Source organism: Lontra canadensis, unplaced genomic scaffold (genome assembly GCF_010015895.1).
Source record: "Lontra canadensis isolate GAN:19392208 unplaced genomic scaffold, GSC_riverotter_1.0 scaffold37, whole genome shotgun sequence".
Lineage (NCBI taxonomy): Eukaryota > Metazoa > Chordata > Mammalia > Carnivora > Mustelidae > Lontra > Lontra canadensis.
Genome location: NW_022631031.1, coordinates 806,345 through 827,471, shown reverse-complemented (window position 1 = coordinate 827,471; position 21,127 = coordinate 806,345). Strand labels below are relative to the sequence as shown.

General features: G+C 38.6%; 1 protein-coding gene across 1 annotated transcript in view; it reads left to right on the top strand.

Annotated features, from left to right (window-relative positions):
- The window catches only part of NECAB1 (N-terminal EF-hand calcium binding protein 1), a 192,228-nt gene that overhangs the window by 131,774 nt on the left and 39,327 nt on the right, over positions 1 to 21,127 (top strand). The window contains exons 6-7 of the mRNA XM_032869069.1: positions 9,923 to 10,059; positions 19,409 to 19,530. Of these exons, the coding sequence (XP_032724960.1) occupies positions 9,923 to 10,059; positions 19,409 to 19,530 (259 nt within the window). The remainder of the gene's footprint in view (positions 1 to 9,922; positions 10,060 to 19,408; positions 19,531 to 21,127) is intronic.

The window sequence follows — 21,127 nt, the reverse complement described above, 5'->3', positions numbered from 1 at the left end:
GACTGGCAAAAATCCTTGCCTATTTGTTATTCTGAAGAAGTTACTATTCCCAGGAATATTTTTTCCTGAACAAAAATTTATTGGAATGTTTTGGTATTTTATTCATAAGTGAGCCATAAAGGCAAATTAAATCCAAAAATGTGTCCATGCTCATATATATCAAGTATCTATTATTTTCCCATACATTATGCTGTTTGGAAGTGCTCCTAATATTTTAGTACTTGATTATTCCAATGTCATAGGGTTTGTTTAGATCAAAGACAAGGATATGTCTTTGAAAGTTGAAAGATCATAAATGATGTTTTGAAGATGTATTTGTCTCTGACAAATTCAGTAACTTAGACATACTAACTCAACATATTTTAAGATTGTGGTTAAAATAGAACTATCCATCTGACGCATACGCTGGTTAGGAGGAGTCAAATTACAAGTGTGTGTTACCCTTGAGGTAGTAGGTGCTTAAAATGTTGTTCAGAGAAAAGTGTGTGAGCAATAAGGTGGAAAGCCGCATATTTAGGGGAAGAAATTTTGATAATATTTTATTATCAACATCAACAAACATAAATTTAGCCCAAATTATGTGTAAATATAGCTCTGTGCTCTTCATGCTGAAAAAAATTTAACATTTGGTTCTATGTTACACTCCAGAAAAACACAGGCTAGCAGTTGAGAAGATAGTATATGAGAGGTGATAAAAATTACTAATTTGGAAGTGTTTACAGATTTTCTTGTCCCACTGCCTGCCAAAGACTCCTGTATTTTATAGCCCTTATCTGTCTACTCCCACAGTGTCTCAAAAATATGAGGATAGTGTATCTCTACCAGGCTAGCTCCTACACGTATCTTAAACTCTGTAAAAATAAAATGAAAAGGAGGAAAGTCACACCATTCACGTGTAGAACTTAATGATTATAGGCAAAACACTTTTTAAACCACCACCAAGAGCAAGAAACTAAACAAACCTACCAGCTTTCCCCGCCCTTCCATGTGCCTTGTTCCAATTACCTTCTCTCCCCCTGGATATAATGACTAAACAGATTCCTCTAGTAATCATTTCCTTCCATCTTATTGTGGTTTCATCACACAAATGTTCATCTCTAAAATCTATAGTTTAGTCGTGCCCATTTTTATGTGTGTTAACACGTCTTTTAATTTCCAGGTTACTCAGCTATCATTTAGAGGTGCTCATGGTCTAGATTTTGCTGAGTGCCTTCTCATGGTTCAATTCACGTTCTTCTTCTTCTTTTTTTTTAAAGATTTTATTTATTTATTCGACAGGCAGAGAGGCGGGCAGAGAGAGAGAGAGGTGGAAGCAGGCTCCTTGCTGAGCAGAGAGCCCTATTCGGGGCTCCATCCCAGGACCCTGGGATCATGACCTGAGCTGAAGGCAGAGGCTTAACCCACTGAGCCACCCATGTGCCCTCAATTCACATTCTTCTGACAGAAAAAGTTTTCTTTAGGGAAGTCTCACGATAATCCAGTTTTTAAGTTTTTGTTTTGTTTAGTTTTTGCCCCATAAGCCATTTGCTCTTTACGTCTAAGTACACAAGGAATTTTTTCCTTTGTCTTTTAAAACCCCAAAATTTTACAGAAATATGTCTTGATGTTGGTTCTGAGTTGATTTTCTTAGGTATGTGGTGTGCTTTTTTCAATCTGAAAATTGTCAAGAGGCAGAAATTAAGCAAAAGCATTTATTTGGCAACATAGAACTGCCATTTGAGGTGCACAGATTTGGGCAGCAATCCAAATAGTGTCTCACTGGGGAGCAAAAATCAGGGATTTTTAAAGACAAAAAGAGAATGCCCCTGTAAGTTGTTTACAAAGAATTTTGCTTGCTGATGGGGACAGAACACTAACCTTGCCTAAACATAATTAGTTGCTGAGGCTATCACTAAGCAAAAGTCTCTTACTGTGGCAAGTGACTGGTGTTCTTGCAGAGTCCTTGATCAGAGGTTTGGCCCAATTTAAAAGTTCACGGTTCCATCAGTGAGGTCATGTGTAAGACTTGATGGCCTGGCTGCATTCTAAAATGATACAAGTGACTTCATTTTATTTCATTTTTCACACTTTGCATACCTACTTTCAATCTTTCTATTTCAGAAAAGCATTCTGGAATAATGGCTTCTAGTATTGGTATTGTTCTTTTGATGATTTCTCTAACTCCTTAAAACTCTATTATAAATGTGTTGAGTATTCCTTGTCTACAATATTTGTTATGCCTTCTCCAGTCTTTTTACTTTTCTTTATTTCCTTTTGATTTTTAAGGACTGCCACTTTTTCATTTTCATTTGTTGAGGTATTACCTGTAATGTGTATGTATTCTTGTGTTCCTTCTGATTTAGATTTCATTTCTGAAATAATTTCCTTCTCTAACTCTTGTCTGAATTTTGTCACCTTGTTTCTGAGCTAATCTCTCATTCATGTTGTTCTTTTCTATCTTCAGTTTCTTTTCTCAATGTCTTTTAGCTCGTTTTAAAATACTTGGTTATACTTTTGATCTGTTTTGTGAGCTTTTTCTTTCTGGTGTGCTTTCATTGTCTGCAGGAATGGTGTTCTGCCCATCAATATCCTTTCTCTTATAACAATATATAGAATTTAACCTTAATAGTTTTCTGTTGCCCGATTTAAAAAAATACTAATTCCCTGAATTTTTCAAAGATAGCTGTATTCAGAGTATTTTTTCTAGCTTCACACAGCTCCCGTGTAGGTGGTTGTCTTGTGGTATTAAAAAAATACAGTAACTTTCCTTCTGAGAGTTCCTGGCTCTCTGCCCATCCCCTACTTTTAACCGAATCTTCTTTTCTTTATCTCTGTGACCGTGTCCTGTTCAGCTTTGGTTTGACTCCCAGCAGTTTCCCTTCAGCTAGCCCTCCTAGCATGCAGTATTAGCTAGTTGAATTTAAGAGTTCACAGGGTAGGTGTCCCTGGTTTGTTGAGTTGGCTGAGTTGTAGACTCTTGATTTCACCTGAGATCATAATCTCAGGGTCACAAAATTGAGCCCCACATTGGGTTCAGTGCAGAGGCTGCTTGGGATTCTCTTTCTTTCTCTCCCGCTGCCCTCCCCCTGCTTGTGCTATAAATTAATTAATTAATTTTAAAAATCTTAAAAACAAATGGAGTTCACAGGGCCTCCATGGTTTCCGTCCCTGTAGGCTTTCCTAGGCTGTTTATATTCATCCAGTTTTGGGTAAATATCTTTCCGGGTTTAGCTGATGTTCTCCAGTTAGCCAGTTGTGCTTTCTAGTGAATATTTGTTGGCTGTTTTAGAATTCTCTTGTCTTCAGGTCTGTCATATATCCCATTACTTCCTTTGTTTCTTCCCATACATCCGGTGATGCCATCCAGTGCAGATCTTGTGGCTGTCAGTGATTTAGTTCTTATCCACTTGTAATTTGAGTTTCATAATGTTACCTTGAAATCTAGTTTTGTTGCATTTGTTGTCTGTGGGGGTTTTTTGCTGTTTTTTATCTGTTTTGTCTGTCTATGAGAGGATTCCAGGAGTTTCAAAAGCTATGCCCCCCACATGACCATCTTCCCCAAATCCTCCTGTTACTATCTTTTTCTAGTTTCTACACTTCTGTGATGCAGAATAAGGGAATGGGTCTAGATGAATAAAACCAGAATTTACAGTGGCTTAAGGAGAAGGAAGAAATCTTAGCCAATATAAATATGAAGACCTGGGAGACAAAAGAGCAAAAGGAAATAAAATGAAATGAAAGACTGAGAAGGAATTTTGAGAAGGTTCTGGAAAATGAAATACCATGGAAGAGGTTATGGCTTATAGGATGCAGAGGCAATAAAGGGGAAGGTAAGAAGTAGCTGAGATGTATAAATTGGGCCTTCTGTACTACCTTTGCTGAGAAACAAGAATAGAAACACTTTTTAATTAGTTTTGCACTTGAACACATTTTTAACTGACCTTCTCAAGGACTGAATCCCATGGGTCACAGCTTCAGTATAGTAAGAAATATGTGTGTAAAAGTTATACCTTTCTGAAGAAGCAAGGTAGGAAATGTGCAATACAAAATATATAAAGGGGCACCTGGGTGGCACAGTTGGTTTAGTGTCCAGCTTTGGTTTTGGCTCAGGTCTAATCCTCAAGGTGGTGAGATCGAGCCCCACATGGAGCTTCCTGTTTAGCAAAGAGTCTGCTTGGGTTTCTCTCTTCCTCTCCCTCGGCCCACGCACACTCGCTCGCTCTCAAATACATAAATAAGTAAATAAATCTTTTTAAAAAATGAAATATATATAGAAGGAACTCCAAAATTTAATATTTGTGAAGAGCCTGCTACACACTGAACACCAGCATATATTTATACTAGCAAAATTCTGAAGTGAACTGTTACCACAACATTCAAGCCTTGTGAAATTTGAGCCAATTATCTGTTCGTTACATTTTGTAATATCCTTCCTTCAGTGGGCTGATAGCAATGATGAATATTTATTGGAAACTATAAGATAGACATCATACCATGTGCTTTACAGGCTGTATTTCATTCAATCCTCACAAGTTTATGAGATTCCCACTGTTCTTATCTATAGTTAGGGAAACGAGGACTTAGGTTGAAAAGTTCTCCAGGCTCACATTGCTGTTGAGTGGCATAAACACTGATTAGAATATATGTGTAACTTGTGTCACTGTCTTCAAGCCGAGATTCTTAATCACCACACTGTGTTATTAGATGTGATAAATGGAACCCAGATCTTCATCTGTTAGCTATTAACCCTCAAATTTGGGCTTGCTCTGTTTATATTTCCACATTCAAATCCAGGTTTTTTTGTTTGTTTGTTTGTTTGGGGTTTTTTGCCAATTTTCCATTTGTTTGAAGATTAGTTCTGAAGAGAATGGGAGTATTCTTTAGGCAAAGACATTCAAGGGGCCATATGTTCTTGTTAGAGTCTCCTGGTATGAAACAGAGCTATAAGTGGAGCCAGAGGAAAAAAAAAACCTACGTGAAATCAGTCTTTGATAAATGCAGGATGAGCTCCCTACAGTGGAGTTTGTCAATGTAAAGTTCTTAAATGATAGAACCCCTCTCTAAAGTATTTTCTGATTTCAGACTAAAGAATATCTCAACATAGGGCTTAGAAATTATTTCAATTTAAAATCTTAAAGTGAAATAAAAAGGGGCCACCTGGGTGGCTCAGTTGTTAAGCATCTGCTTTCGACTCAGGTCATGATCTCAGGGTCCTAGGATCGAGCCTCGCATTGGGCTCCCTGCTCAGGGGAAGCCTGCTTCTCCCTCTCGCTCTCTCCCTTCCCCTGTTTGTGTTCCCTCTCTTGCTGTCTCTCTTGCAAATGAATACCTAAAATCTTTTAAAAAATTATTTCAATTTGTTGGTAATTTAATAACATTTTATTCCAGAACTAGAGCCTTGTTTCCTCTTTCACTGACCTGAAAATCTGTAATTCCTATAATCCTTGGGAATCTGCAGCATGAAAATATCTTAATTTCTTGAACTGCTATCTAAAATTTCTAACTACTTATCTGTAATTAACCTCAGTCCATTCTTAAGAGTGAATTAAGGACCAGTTCTTTATTTTTTTTTTAAGGCTTTAATTTGATATAGTATTCTCCCAGCTTTAAAGAAAGGTCATTTAAAATGAAAGTCTAAGAATGTTTACTAGAAATAGGACATAGATAAAGCAGTGAAAGGCAGTTATTATTTTTAAAAAGTAACAGTTTGGGGAAGAGTAGGGAAAAAGAAATAACCTTATCTTTGGAAAAGTGAATTTTCTCCTGTTGTAAAAGCCAGCACAGCTGTCTCACAGAGGAAAAGGGAAAGCTGCAGGGGTTAGATCAAACGGCGGTCAGAAGCAGTACCCCCCATTAAATGCGATTGCATCTGAGCTCATAAACAAGAAGACGCTGAGACTGGATGTCACAGACTTGATTAATTTTCAAGTAGGGCAAATACAAACAGGGAAGACTGATGCTCTGATTTTCCTAATTAACTCAGATGATTCATAGTGGTTTAATAGCTGGGATCGCCACTCTTCCATTACACAGATGGGCAGGAGCTTGCTTTTTGGGAAATGATCTGACAGTTAAGATGCACAGGCAGGGTCCTAAGAAACCTGACTTTCCAAGGGCTCTGCTTCTAATGCTGGGGTTTTTACTCGAATGAATACTCACCCTGTTCCAGCTCCATACAAAAGAAATAGGCAGATCGAAATGTTCACACTCGGGCTTTCCAAAGGCACAAACAGAAATATTAATGCTAGTCAACAATTTCCACGTAAAGATTAATTTAACTGACAATTATCAATGATAGGAATGAACGTTATTGGGATCTGAGGAATATATTATTAGTGTTCATTTGCCCATACCCTTTTTAATGGACATTAAAGGATTAAACTGTTTCTGAAAAAAGTGGCAGAATCTGGATATCAGGTACTGTGTTGTTTTGTTTTGTTTTGTTTTTTACTGCTTTAGTAGACCAGTGGATGTTCTTTCTGCCAGTCTCTCAAATTCTAGATTTTGCTGCAGGAACATGTGTTTTGGGGAGTTCAGCATGCAAAGATCCCTTTTTGTACCTGCAGAACCAACACATTCGTTGAGAATAGAAAGGGCCATGCTTTGACATTTTCCAGCTTGTTATCTATTTAATTTTCCATCTGCTTCTTTTGCCACTGCCTTCCAAAGGAACATCTGCTGCACATCTGAGAGAAGGGAAGGAGGGAAGGAAGATTGGATTCATGCCACCTGGGTCTGCAGTCCTAAACCTTGGGATTCAGATTAAGGGAAGGGAAGAAGACTAACAAATGGTCCAGAAAATGAAATGAGGACAGTCTGTTAAGAACAAAGCTTTATTTCCATTTATTGCAGAGCCCACATGACCAGTGTCCGCCATCAGCAGACAGTGTCTGGACAACAGTGTCTGCCATCAGCAAGGGCTCGGGCAGAGGCAGGCAGCTGATATCTGGGGGAAGGCAAGAGCAGTTTCTGGAGCTCAGATGCGCCCTCTGGTGCCTGAATTTCCCCTCCTCACACCTGCAGCTCACATACCCTTTAAGCATTTATGGGGCAGCTACTCCGTTTATGGAGCCAGGCTCTGTTCTGGGCTTTCTGGAGGCAGAGATGATTACAAGATATATTCCCTATCTTAAAAGAGTTGGCCTAGGATGAGGGATATGGGCAAGTAGACAGCAGATTACAATATACAATAATAAATTCTGCACGCTGGCTGGAAGCACAGAGAAGGGAAAAGACGTATGTGCTTAATCCTATGAAGCAAAATGGTGGCTCAAGAAAAGGAGAGGCACTACAGAGACAGTGCCGTGAGCAGAGTCTGGAAGGATGAACAGGAACATTAGAAAACAAGCTCTTTTTTTCTCCTTAGGATCAAGAAGTAACACGTTAACAGCCCATCTTCATATTGACTCCAAAAACTGAATGCCCCAAAACCTTAATCCCGCCTGCCACCCCTCTCAGTGTCCATCCAAATATCAGTGATTCTATCCAGCGTACTAGCTGGTTGTGCCATCTTTTAATATTATCTGAAGAATCACTAACGAGCATAGCAAAGTCCTATCAGAGTAGAGAGAAGTTTTGGTGGAAGAACAATTTGCCGCCAAGGAGTCATCGATTGTTGGATTTTAACTGTCCTTAAATATCGAACTTTGGCATTACCGAAATCTTGATATGTAAGACCACAATAGTCAAGCCAGTTACATTTTTAGACTTAGAAGTTTCTCTGCAATCAAGTATTGAGTGCACATCTGGTATGGGCACCATGAGACACACAGAAATATAAGGCATGACCTTTGAGTCTAGGAAGCTAAAATCTAATTGCGATGATAAGCAATTAGTTCTTTAGTTCTGACGTGACAAATACTTAACATTTAACTGAGAAAAGAGTGAGGCTAATGTGAGAATATTCAGTGAATGTATGCTTTCTTTACTTTCCAGGCCCTCTACAAATAGGTGTAAAACTTTAATATTCTCTGTAGTCACAAGGTATACCGAGATGCAAATGTAATTAGCATCGTCTCTGACTACATTAATATGTTGTCTTGATATTTTAACACATTTTATATTTTTATTTTTTAATAAATTTTATTTTAAAAATATGCTTTCACAAAATGCGAATGGCTGGGGAAAAAATCAAGCACACCATTTTTTCTGTCACACATTTTCTTTTCAAAAGAAAGCTTTCCTCGGGTGCCTGGATGGCTCAGTGGCTCAGTGGGTTAAAGCCTCTGCCTTTGGCTCAGGTCATGATCCTGGGGTCCTGGGATAGAGACTCGCATCGGGCTCTCTGCTCAGCAGGGAGTCTGCTTCCCCCTCTCTCTCTGCCTGCCTCTCTGCCTACTTGTGATCTCTGTCGGTCAAATAAATAAATAAAATCTTAAAAAAAAAAAAAGAAAAACAAAAGCTTTCCTCAATTTAAAAACACACTGAGGAATAATTTTTTTGAAGTTTTTATTGCTATTAAGTAGCAAGCTATTTGATGAAACTAAATATTTGGTTATGTTTACCTTGAATTAACTCACAGAAATCCTTAGGTTATTTTAAGCATCTAACGTTTCAGCTTGTGGTTAGTTTCTTAGGTGGAGTTTCAAGGCATTAAAAAACTTTAAGTTTAAATCAGATCATTAGATGTGATAGATAGAGAATTCCCTGTGTTCATCTACGAGAATGGACTTAAACTGATGATCGAAACATTTCATGATTTCAAAGTAGAAACAAAAGGAGGATTTCTATGGCATTAGGTGATTGGGGCACCAGAAGAAAAATCCCAAAGTGATTTCTGTCAATAGGCCACGATCCATTATGTCCTAATTTAGGGTTGGTAGAAACACAGTATATTTTTTAGTTGGACTGTATGCCTGAGTTATCATCTGATTTGTAAATGAGAAAACTAGGACCCAGAAAGATTAAATAATTACGTCTTCGTTTTCTGGGTTTACAACCGTGACCTGAGATTCCTCAGCAATCATAACCTCCAGCATTATCTTGTCACTGTTATTCCTTTGGTTTTATATTTTCATCCATGAAAAAAAATCATTTAGGGACAGAGCTAGATCAATGTGTTTCTTAGCTGAACTCGTATTTATCATCTCCACCCTATACTCTGGGAAATCAGGTTTGGCTGGCTGGTCTCATGACCTGAACGAGTGCTCTGACACTTCTTCCATGCTAGCCTGCTTTTCTTTTCTTTCTTGGTTCTCTCTGAGACTGTAGAAGACAAGAACAGCATAGCACCATGCACAGCCCACCTGTCTCCTGAGACTAAACTCGGCAAGTATAGCTATGGTGTTTGTGATGATCACTGGTAGACTTGGGGCTGTTTGAATCCCTGGTGCTTTTGTGGCTGAGTCTGATGCAAATGAGGCTCAGGTAAGTTCCAGAGGGAGGGACGGAAGCAGATTTAGTAAACTGTTTAAATATTCTGTGCTTAACGTTTTCTGAATTGGGGGATAACTACACATAATTTCCTTTGGCTTCAGTATAATACAGAGCAGGCATAATAAATACATCAAGAAGGAACTAAGCCAATTGCTGAAACGTGACTACATTTAGTTGATAACAGAAAAAATAAACAATGGCATCGTCATTACTTAAATGAAGCACAGAACAGACTCTGAGTTAATCACTTACCAACCTTCTTCACCAGATAATATTCTTTTCCTTTTCTACCAATGTCTGTTCCATAATTCCAGTGGGTTTTTTCCTTTTTCCTAATGTTGAGGCAGGTGCACTGGGAGATGAGCTAGATATTCCTGTTACCTCTGCAGCTCTGATGTTCAACTTCTGGTGGGCGGGTAGAGCACTGCCCCCACCTCCACGGTCAACATGTCTTCTGTCCCTGATTTCTCCTCGAAGATTAATCTGAAATTGAAGGGTACGTGGGGGAAAACCATTCCTGGATATTCTTGCTTACCATACTTCTAATTGCCTTTGCTCTCATCCTTAGGACTACCAAGAGGCCTCTAATTTGGAACAATTTGTAACTCGATTTTTATTGAAGGAGACCTTGAATCAGCTGCAGTCTCTCCAGAATTCTCTGGAATGTGCCATGGAAACTACTGAGGAACAAACCCGTCAAGAAAGGCAAGTTAAATATTTTCATATGTCTCTTTAGTGATGATGAAAGAACAGTTGAGGGGCATCACGATTAGGCTAGTGAAAACTAAAAGTGAGAATTAATAAGTTTAAAGAGAATAACAGAAACCTCCTTTGGGTGCTCGCCTTGTATTTTGCCTCTAAAAGCAGCCATTCTATTTTTACTGTCCATCATTTATTCAAATTTAAATTGCAAATTTAGTAGATGGAGAAGACTTTAAAATACGGATACATTTTACATAGTCCTGACTCTTCAGCAGGCTAAAGTCTACTAAGACATGAAGAGTAAAACCATGATGTAAGATGCGAAGTAATACATATCATACAGAAGGGGAAATAAGGTGCAAAGTATTTAGGAAGAGTAAAAGACTGCACATAGAGAGAAGAAAGACAAATTCATGGCATTTCCTGGCGATATTTGGGCTCATCTTGCAAATGAGTATTATGTGAAAATGTGGAAATGGTAGAGACTTAGAGGCTAAGTGAACGGGGATATACCTGGAGACTTGGGCATAGAATCAGCCTATTTATTTAAGGAAATAAAAAGTGAATGGTAGGGAAAGATTTCAAAATTCAAGACCACCAATTAATATCACTGAGAGGGTAAGTAATGCTATTATTATAAGGGCTATGTAAATAAGGGTGTTAATGCTGAAGAAGAACCTGAATTAGAACTGTGTAAAGCAGACATCAAAATTATTCTAACCAACAGTTGGTACTTACTTTCTTGAGTTGCCATTGTTTACACCTTGCAAGCTAGAGAAGGGCTTGGCAAAACTCTGGCTTGTGCAACATATTTTGCATGTGTTACTTCAAACCTACACATATGACCATCTAACTTTTGCATTTTAAATTAGAACCGCACAGGAACTTTTTTGAACAGGCTGATAATAGACTGCTCAGTAGGGCCAATTTTTCTAAACAAACTAATGGATACGTAATTATTAGGACATCTCAGAAAAACAGTGGAATTTTCAAACATGTGTTTACAACGTCAAAATGAGTGATCACCAGCAAATTCTAACCAAAAAGCCTCTAATCTCAAATCTAATGAGCTCGTGCAGCTGATGAACATGGGTCTGCACTGTGCAATGGATCTGGGCCGCATTTTTACATTATAAACTTATTTTCAGTGCCTTGAGTGATTCCATATCAAATGGCAGGCATAACAGATAGCTTTAGAAGTTTGAGCAGAAGATAACTAAACATCTTGAGACACAAATTGATTTTGTGTTTTGCATAGGAAAATGCGGTTGATTTCTCTGTTTTGTTTAGATTTTCTTGTTGTGATATGGATTCTCCCTTGTCAGAATCAATTATTTGTCACCTGCGAGGAGGCCTGTAAAAGCACTGTGCTTCCTTTCCTCACCTGCACTTTGGGTTTTTTCTGTAGTCATCTCCTGCAAGCTTGAGTTCTGCATTCACCGCCATATAGTGAATATATGACAGATAGCTGCTGTCCGTGTCAGGCCACAGGCTAGCCTTGGCCTCCTGTGAAAACTGCCGACAGCTGCACAGCAGCTGTGTTTGATGAGAAGGCCTGTGATAATGCAGAACTTGATGAAAGTGGAAGACACTAGAGGACTAATGAGTATTTTATTTCTAGGCTTCCAGCTCAAACAGAGCTTGGACGAATGAGAACTATTACGGGTCTGATGTAACTTATAGTCTTTGACTAAGGTACCCAGAGATGCCCAGATCTTACCCCAAATCCATGATACTCTTCTGAGGGATGTGTTCATTAAAAAATAAATAAAAATCTAGTTTCTGCTAGGGGTGGTGCCCATAGATCCAACTTGAAGTGTCTAGTGACCCTGCCTGAAGAGTGGGAATTGGGCTCATGCTTAAAAGTACTGTGTCTCCTCTCCCTACCTCATCTAGCAATCAGGTGGCCACAAGAAACCAAAGTTAGGAGAGCCCCAGGGGCCCTCACCAGTGGAGAAAAAAACAGGACAGGAAAGATGGCTCTCCTTTTCCCATGGTATTAGACAAGAGACCAGTAAATAAGCCTCAGAGGAGATAAGACTCGAATGGGATCTTTAGGGTAGATTTAAAGGTAGAGAATATTCTCCCTGGAAGGATAAGGTTTCCTCACCCATGCCATAATACCCATCTTCTTCCTTCTGGCTGGCTCTTCCTCATTTGTTTGATTACTGCTTGGACAACACTGCTCTCAGACTAGGACTTTATACTGCCCACTCCAACACTGTGAACTTCCTCAGTACTGTCTACTTAGACTTACCTATAAACTCAGTCCTTGAGATCGTGACCTGTGCCGAAGGCAGAAGCTTTAACCCACTGAACCACCCAGGTACCCCGAGACTTTGAGTTTCTAAATGAAAGGGGCTTTTCCTTGCTTCCCTGTACCTGGCACAACTACATGCTAAATATATGAAACTGAATGAAAGGGAATCCCAGGGAAAGGGGGCTATATAGAATAGCGATGGATGAGGACCTGGGACGGTGAGAACAACCCATCTGGCAGCTGAGGTTAGCAAGTCTAAAAGCTAGACAGATACATTTTGATTTCATATGATCAGAGATTGTCTTGATGGTTGTAAATAAAGGAGAAATGGAATGAAAACAAGTTTTAAGGGAAATTAGTCTCATTACAGTATATAGTAAAGATTTGAGATGAGTTAGAACAAGGTCAGATAGAAGAGGTCAAATCAATGTACCCCAAAACTCACCCATTGTTTTTGTAAAGGAAGATTCCACGATGTCCTGCATAGTCAACAATTGCAACCTGCAGATAGCCTTAAAAATCCCAGGGTTATAATAATTTGCTTCCCCTTAAGCATCAGTATTACTTTGGGGCTTAATATTTATGAAAGCTCAGGATACAAAACTTCATTGGAATATAGCAAATTTTGAGAAGTCATCTATTCTAGCTACAACCCCAGGGAGGAATCGCAGAGTATCATTCATCCTGCAGTAATGAGTTAGGCATGCAGTTTTGGGCAGACTGTCTGTGTCTATTCATGTGAAAATGGCAATTTCAGAGAGAAGGGATGCGTACAGCTGGAATGCCACAGTGGTGATATTTTTCAGATGGTGTTCTACAACAGTCTTTGTATCTGTCCTGGCATACTGGCTAAATGAGAGCCACTTTAATTTCATGTCTTCTGAAAGTATCTAATAGCCAATGACAAGAATAATCATCACGTTACACTGGAGCTTCCCTCAAGAGGCCTCTGTCCTCTTACATAAGCCTCTTTTCTTCACAAACCAAAATTCTGGGAACACAGTTTAATTATATGTGAATTTCTTTTTATAAAGGAATCTGAAATTTTACTCTGTTTTCCTAAGTTCTTCTTTATCCAGAGAAATGACTAATTCCTTCTAGGTTTAGAAGATATTTTTCTCCTTTTGATGGTTGTCTATTATACAAGTAAGAGAAGGCTTTAATTTTGCTTGCAGGTGATTATAAAACTTTAGTCTACATTCCCTTAGCTTGAACGTAAAGGAGAACTGTTCTAGTCACCTGTCCTTCTGACCGCTAGAGCTGCAAGAAAGTTGATCTTTTTTAAATGTCAAAGGAGAATTCATAGGGTGGTCTAGTTAAAGATTGGAGAGTAAGCATATGATTTCTTTTCCTTCCTCCCTAAAACTTTCAAAGAAGTCATTAACAGAGCCTGGACAACAAGGAGTCATAAAGGTGCAAAGATAAGGATAGATGAACCAAAGGGGTAGAAACTTGGAATTTGGAAAGAAAATGAAGGTAGTAGTGACTGATGTTGGAGCTCTGAGAAGGACAAAACACAGACAATGTATGAAGCCAAGATGCAACGTAATTGGTGTCACAAACCTCAGGCTTATGAATTGGTTTCCCCATGCACAGTGGGGGTGAAGGTGGGGCTAACATAGTGCTGAAAGCTCCATCTAACACTGGGTAAGTGTCCCTCCTCAGTCTTTGAGGAAGCCTAGAGTGCTTTCTGGAGAAGGAGAACAGATACACAGCTTGCACTGTAACAGTCAGGACACGATACTAAAACACAGGCATTAAGTGAAAGTCTCCATACTGAACAGTGAGATTTGAAAGTCACTCAGCATGCTGTACCCCCAAAGCCCTGACAGCTGGACTTACACACTCTAGTTTGGAGATTCTTCTCTCACTTTTCTGTGGGATCTCGTCAGCCCAAGAGAAAGACTAAGTACCAAGAATAGGCCAAGTCAGGCCACCCTTCAGTGGGGCCTACAAGTTGGCAATCTCTTCAGCCCCCCTGCCACACACACACACACACACACACACACACACACACTCCAATCATCCCTGTTTCCTTCCTCTGAAATAGGCAAGGACAACCAAGAGAACATGTCAAACACAAGAAAAGAAACTTAGGAGAAACAAATTTAATCCAGAGAGAAGAAAGCTTCCAAAAAAGAAAAAAAAAAAATCAGTACCCCGAAAAGGCAGAGAAAATATTGCATTTATGAATTAAGGATAGGATGCTATTTTTAAAATAATAATATTCAAAGCACATAAAGAGCTCTTGGAAATTATGGTTGCAGAAATAACCTGTGAGCAAGACTTGGAGATAAAAGTATGATGACATTTCCACAGAGATGAAAAATAGGAAAGAAAAAAAAAATAAATAAAACTATAGGATAGTCCAAAAGGGCCAATATTTGAAAAGTAGTAATTCCAAAAAAGAGGAAAAAAAGAAATTTTCTAAGAAATAATTCTCAGAACAAGGACCTGAGTTTCCAGGTTGATAGAACAGACCAAGAGCCCATTACAATAAATCATAAACTCTGACACCAAGGCATGGCATTTTGAAATTTCAGAATACCAAAGACAAAAAGAAGTGTCTAAAATCTTCTAGACAGAAAAGCCATTTCAAATACAAAGAACAAAGAAAACACTAGATTTTTTCAATAATGACACTGGAAACTAGAATGCAATCAAACAGCCTTTTCAAAATTTGAAGAGAACATAATTTGCAACCTAAATCTCTCTACTCTGACTTCTGGAGAAGATGGCACAGTAGGAGGATCCTAGGCTCACACTGTCCTGTGGATACACCTAAATAACACCCACATCAATGTAAATAACCCAGAAAAATGACCAGAAGATCAGCAGAACAGACTCTCACCATCTAAAGGTAGGAAGAGGCCACATTGAAAATGGTAGGAAGGGTGGAGATGTAGGCACAAGCCAAACAGACCCACAAGACTGTCTCTGGGAGGGATGGACACTGCAAACATGGAGAAGGGAAAAGAGCAGACCCCCATAGGTGCCCCCAGACACAAGGGATTCACATAGGGAAGATGAACCCCTATAACATTTGGATTTGAAAACCAGAGGGGCTTAATTTTGTAAGTTTTTAACAGTCATTGGGGCTTAATTAAGACATAGAACTTTCTTTTTTTTTTTTTTTTTAAGATCTTATATATTTGAGAGAGAGTGAGAGAGAAAGCATGAGAGGAGGGGGGAGGGTCAGAGGAAGAAGCAGATTCCCCGCTGAGTCTACCTCAAGAAGCCAGAAAAATCTCAAATAAACTAACCTTACAACTAAAGGAGCTAGAAAAGGAAGAATAAATAAAACCCTAAACCAGTAGAAGGAAAGAAATAATAAAGGTTAGAGCAGAAATAAATGAAATAGAAACTAAAAACAAAAACAAACCAAAAAGATCAATGATGCCAGGAGTTGGTTCTTTGAAAAGATTAACAAAATTAATAAACTTTTAGGCAGACTTACAAATATAAGACTCAAAATCAGAAATGAAAAAGGAGAAATACCAATCCAACATCATGGATTATTAGAGAATATTATGAAAAATTATATGGCTACAAATTGTGCAATCTAGAAGAAATGGATAAATTCCTAGAAACATATAACTTCCCAAAACTGAATCAGAAGGAAATGGAAAATTTGACAGACCAATTACCAGCAATGAAATTGAATCAATAATTAAAAACAAAACAAAAACAAAAGTCCAAGACTAGATGGCTTCACATGTAAATTTTACCAAACATTTAAAGAATCATTAATACCTATTCTCAAACTATTCCAAAAAATAGTAGAGAAATTCATTCTGTGATGCCAGCATTACCCTGATATCAAAACCAGACAATGACACTACAATGAAAGAGAATAAAAAAGAACTATAAGCCAATATCTCTGAAGAACACAGATGCAAAATTCCTCAACAACACATTAACAAATTGAATCTACCAATATAGTTAAATCATTCATCATAATCAAGTGAGATTATAAGCTTCTGCACAGCAAAGGGAATAATCAAAGAAATAAAATGACAACCTACTGATGGGGAGGAGATATTTGCAAGTAATATATTTGACAAAGGGTTAATATCCAAAATATATAAAGAATATATAGAATGCATAAAACTCAACACCAAAAGAATAAATAATCCAATTAAAAATGGGCAGAAGGGGCGCCTGGGTGGCTCAGTGGGTTAAAGCCTCTGCCTTTGGCTCAGGTCATGATCCCAGGGTCATGGGATCAAGCCCTGCATCAGGCTCTCTGCTCAGCAGGGGGCCTGCTTCCTCCTCTCTCTCTGCCTGCCTCTCTGCCTACTTGTGATCTCTGTCAAATAAATAAAAATAAAATCTTAAAAAAAAATGGGCAGAAGATAAGAACAGATGTTCCTCCAAAGAAGGCATATAGGTGGCCAACAGACACATGAAAAGATGGTCAACTCACTAACCATCAGTGAAATGGAAATCAGAATTTGACTGAGATATCACCTCACTCCTGTCATGACTAAAATCAAAAAACACAAGAAACAAGCATTGGCAAGAATGTGGAGGAAAAGAAACCCTCGTGCACTGTTGGTGGAAATGCAAACTGGTGCAGTTACTGTGGAAACCAGTATGGAGTTTCCTAAAAAATTTAAAAAATGGAATTACCATAAGATGCAGTAATTCCACTCCTGGGTATTTAACCAAGGAATATGAAAACACTAATTTGAGAAGATATATGCACCCCTGTGATTATTGCAGTATTACTTATAATAGCCAAAATATAAAACCCAAGTATCCATGGATAGATGAGTGGATCAAGAAGTGTACACACACCCACATTTATACATACTCATATACATACAGTGGAATATTATTCATCCATAAAGAAGAATGAAATCTTGCCCTTTGCAGCAACGTGGATCTGGAAAGCATAATGCTAAGTGAAATGTCAGTAAGAGAAAGACAAATGCCATATGAGTTCACTCATGTGGAATTTAAAAAATAAAAAAGACAAATTACAGACTCTTTTTTTTTAAGATTTTATTTATTTGAGAAAGAGATAGGGAGAGAGAGCACAAGTGGGGAGGTGAGGGAGAAGCAGGCTCCCTGCTCAGCAGGGAGCCCCATGTGGGGCTCAATTCCAGAACCCTGAGATCATGACCTGAGCTGAAGGCTGTCCCTTAACTGACTAAGCCATCCAGGTGCCCCCAAATCACATACTCTTAACTATAGAGAACAAAACTGATGGTTACCAGAGGGGAAGTGAGTGGGGGGATAGGTGAAATAGGTGAAGGAGATTAACAGTATACTTAGGATGATGAGTACTGAGTACTGCATAGAATTATTGAATCACTATATTATATACCTGAAAATAGTATACCACTGTACATTAATCATACAGGAATTTAAAAAAGTAAAGCTCTTTACCCCATAAAACCACCAATGAAGTAGAACAAAATAAAAGTATATCTTTTTTAAAAGGTTTTATTTATTTGTCAGAGAAAAAAAGAGAGAGAGCACAAACGGGGGAGAGGCAGGCAGAGGGAGAAGCAGGCTCCCCCCTGAGCAAGGAGCCCGAAGCGAGACTCGATCCCAGGACCCTGAGATCAGGACCTGAGCCAAAGGAAGATGCTTAACTGACTGAGCCACCAAGGTGTCCCAAAAGTACCTTTTTAATATGCAGTATCTCAAAATTTTGAACACTATATCAAAATCTAATGATGTACTATATGCTAGATAATTGAACATAATTAAAAAAAGGAGAACCAGCGTAAAAAAATAAAAAGCTATTAAGTTCGTTCGTTTATCTAAAAAAAAAAAAAATTGCCGCTCATGGTGCTTAAAAGGGAGTTTGGGGAGAATCAGCATTAGAGAGAGGCTAAAGAAATTTTCCCTTAATGATAGTAAAGGAAGATTTTGGATGATTGAATTAGTATTAGAATTGGCTGTATGTAGGAAAAAGTGACTTAAACACAAAAGGGTTTATTACATCTTATGAGAGAGCTTGGTGGGGACTCCTGGCTGGCTCAGTGGGTTAAGCCTCTGCCTTTGGCTCAGGTCATGATCTCAGGGTCCTGGGATTGAGGCCCACATTGGGCTCTCTGCTCAGCAGGGAGCCTGCTTTCCTCCCTCCCTCTCTGCCTACCTCTCTGCCTACTTGTGATCTCTCTCTCTCTCTCTCTCTCTCTCTCTGTCAAATAAATAAATAAATAAAAACATCTTAAAAAAAAAAAAAAAAAAAAAGAAAGAGCTTGGTGGTGGCAGCCTAAGCACCGGACAGCTCTACAGATTTATCATAGACCTCCTGCCTTTTTCACATATTAAGTACGTCCTCATGTTTGCCTCATGGTGCAATATGGTTGCTGGAATTCTAGCTATCATGTGTGTATTCCAACCAGGATAGAAGAATAGGGAAAGACCAAAGAATTGCTTCCCAAGTTGAATCCATTCTTTCGAATAGTTTTTCTATAAGTTCCTTATAATATTTCCTTGTATATACTCTTGACCTGAGCTTTTCATAGTGGGAAGTTAATAGATACATTTTAAAACTGAAGAATAAAATGATAGCAATTGAAGCATATTATATACAGACATGAGAATAAATACGCAAATTAACACTTGTTGAAAGCATTCCCTGAACACTTGTTGAAAGGGGAATGGGGCATGATATGGAGGTGGGGGAGTAGGAGCTCCTATTTGTTAAAATAAGCTTTGTAGAATTATTTGATTTTTAAAATTATATGGATACATAGCCTTGATTTAAAAAACTTAAAACTGACTGAACACGATAGGTGTTCTCAAACTAAATACATCAGCACACACAAAAACATTTTTTCCACTGATGGTTTGGTCAAGATAGGTAAGATGTTTTTCTTAAGTCACAAATTAATATACAATTTTTACTCAAACTTTGAAAGAATATAGACAACTCACAGTTTCTCCTTTAGATTCACATTTATACATTTATAAAACCAAGTCTTCTGGGTCTTTAGAGCATGTTGGTAAGCAGCAATTCTCCTAACTTTTCATTTCACTACACCAGAAAATCTTTGTGACCGATGGTTGAAGATCTGTTTCTCCAGGCAAGAAACACGCCGTGGTTAAATGTTGTCTCTCTTGTTCAAGGCAAGGGCCGACCAAGCCGGAAGTCCTGTTGATTCAGTGGCCTGGAAAGCGATCAAGTCGCCGAGTCCAGAGACACAACAGCTTCTCCCCTAAAAGCCCTCAGTTTAGTGCCTGCGGTCCAGGTAATGAAACTTTGTCATTTTTCTCCTTCCAAACTGACTCAGTTTGTATTTTCACATTGACATATTTTTTAAACAAGTTGTTTCATATGTTTTAAACAAGTAAAACAGCAGTAGGAATAGAATGGTTTTCCTATACCAGAGAAGTTTGAAACGACGTGGCGAAGAGCCTACAGTATTAAGAACAGGGGATGATCCTCCCCGTTGTTTCCAGCAGAATCCCACAGCAGCATCCAGCAGTGCACAGAGGAACAATGGGTAGGGCAGAAAGCAGCTCGGTCGCCTTCTGCACGAGGACTGGTGACTTGTAGAAGTCCCCATCAAGAAAGGAGTCACCCTTTAGTTTGTACCCTAATTTGTTCGAGATTCCCTAAAGCCTACCTAAACACATGTAAAGTCCATCTCAGGAAAGGATCTTTATTTCCTTTCATGATGGGATTAAAGTCATAGCTGGCATTTTTGAAGCATGAAATATATTATGACATTTATTGGCCTAAAACCTTAATATTATAGGTTATTTTAATTGTGCTATTTTAATAATTACTTCAGTAATCCAGTTGAAATACACAAATTCACGTTGCAAAGCATCGGTAATTTCCATAAAGCATATGTATGCATGCATATGTGTATATGTATTGAGTGTGCATATATATAAACATCACTTGAGCATATTGTTTTGACACAAATTAATCTTTAAATATCTATTATTTCAGTAAACCAAAATACTAACTAGAGTCTACATTTACACAGACTGTACTTGAAAGGTTTCAAAGTGCCTTCTTGAACACTGTCTTTTTTCATTCTAATACCTTATAAGATAGATGTTAGTATCTTTATTTTCCCAGAAGGGAAGCAATTTGTCCAAGGTCATCTGGTTTATTAGACCATTTTTACAGCGAGACAACCACAAAAGCTCAGTGATTACCACTGCAAATACTTGTCTTTTTTCACTCATGGGTCTGTGGTTGATGGTGATTTGGGTGACCTCAGCTGGATGTGTGCTCCCCCGGTGAAAGTAGGGTTCAGCTTCACTTCTCGTGTAGCCTGCTGGGATCAGTGCCTCCTTGGAGAGGAGTTTCTTCTCTTGGTGGGTGTCAGAAGCACAAACAGCCAGGCCACATCACACGGCTCACTTGAAACCACTGTGTGCATCTTACCTGCTAACTCTCCAGTGGCCAAATGAGTCCCACACCGAACCCAGTAGCAGTGGGGAGGGACATCTACTCCACCTGTCGTGGTAGGAGGTGCTGCGAGGTGGAGGGGCAATGACTGTAGGCAGAGAATTCTGTCCCAGGAAGAAAGGGGAAGTTCGTGAGCACTAATACAGCCTACTGTGTGTTGTTAAGAAATAACAATGCTAGGCTCCCAGGTCAAAATATAGATTGTTCTTCATGCTTTAGCCCTTTAGAAAACAGAGCAAAACCCAAAACATCCTTCTAAGGAACTTTGATGTGTCAGCCACCTCAAATTCTTCTAGGAACAAGCCAGGATGGAAATGGTGTTGACTGATTTGTAAGTTAAAAAGTAAACATAAGTTTTGTTCACACAGTTACAATGTTTTCTGTTATAAAGCACCCTTATTCTGATTTTTTTTTTCTTA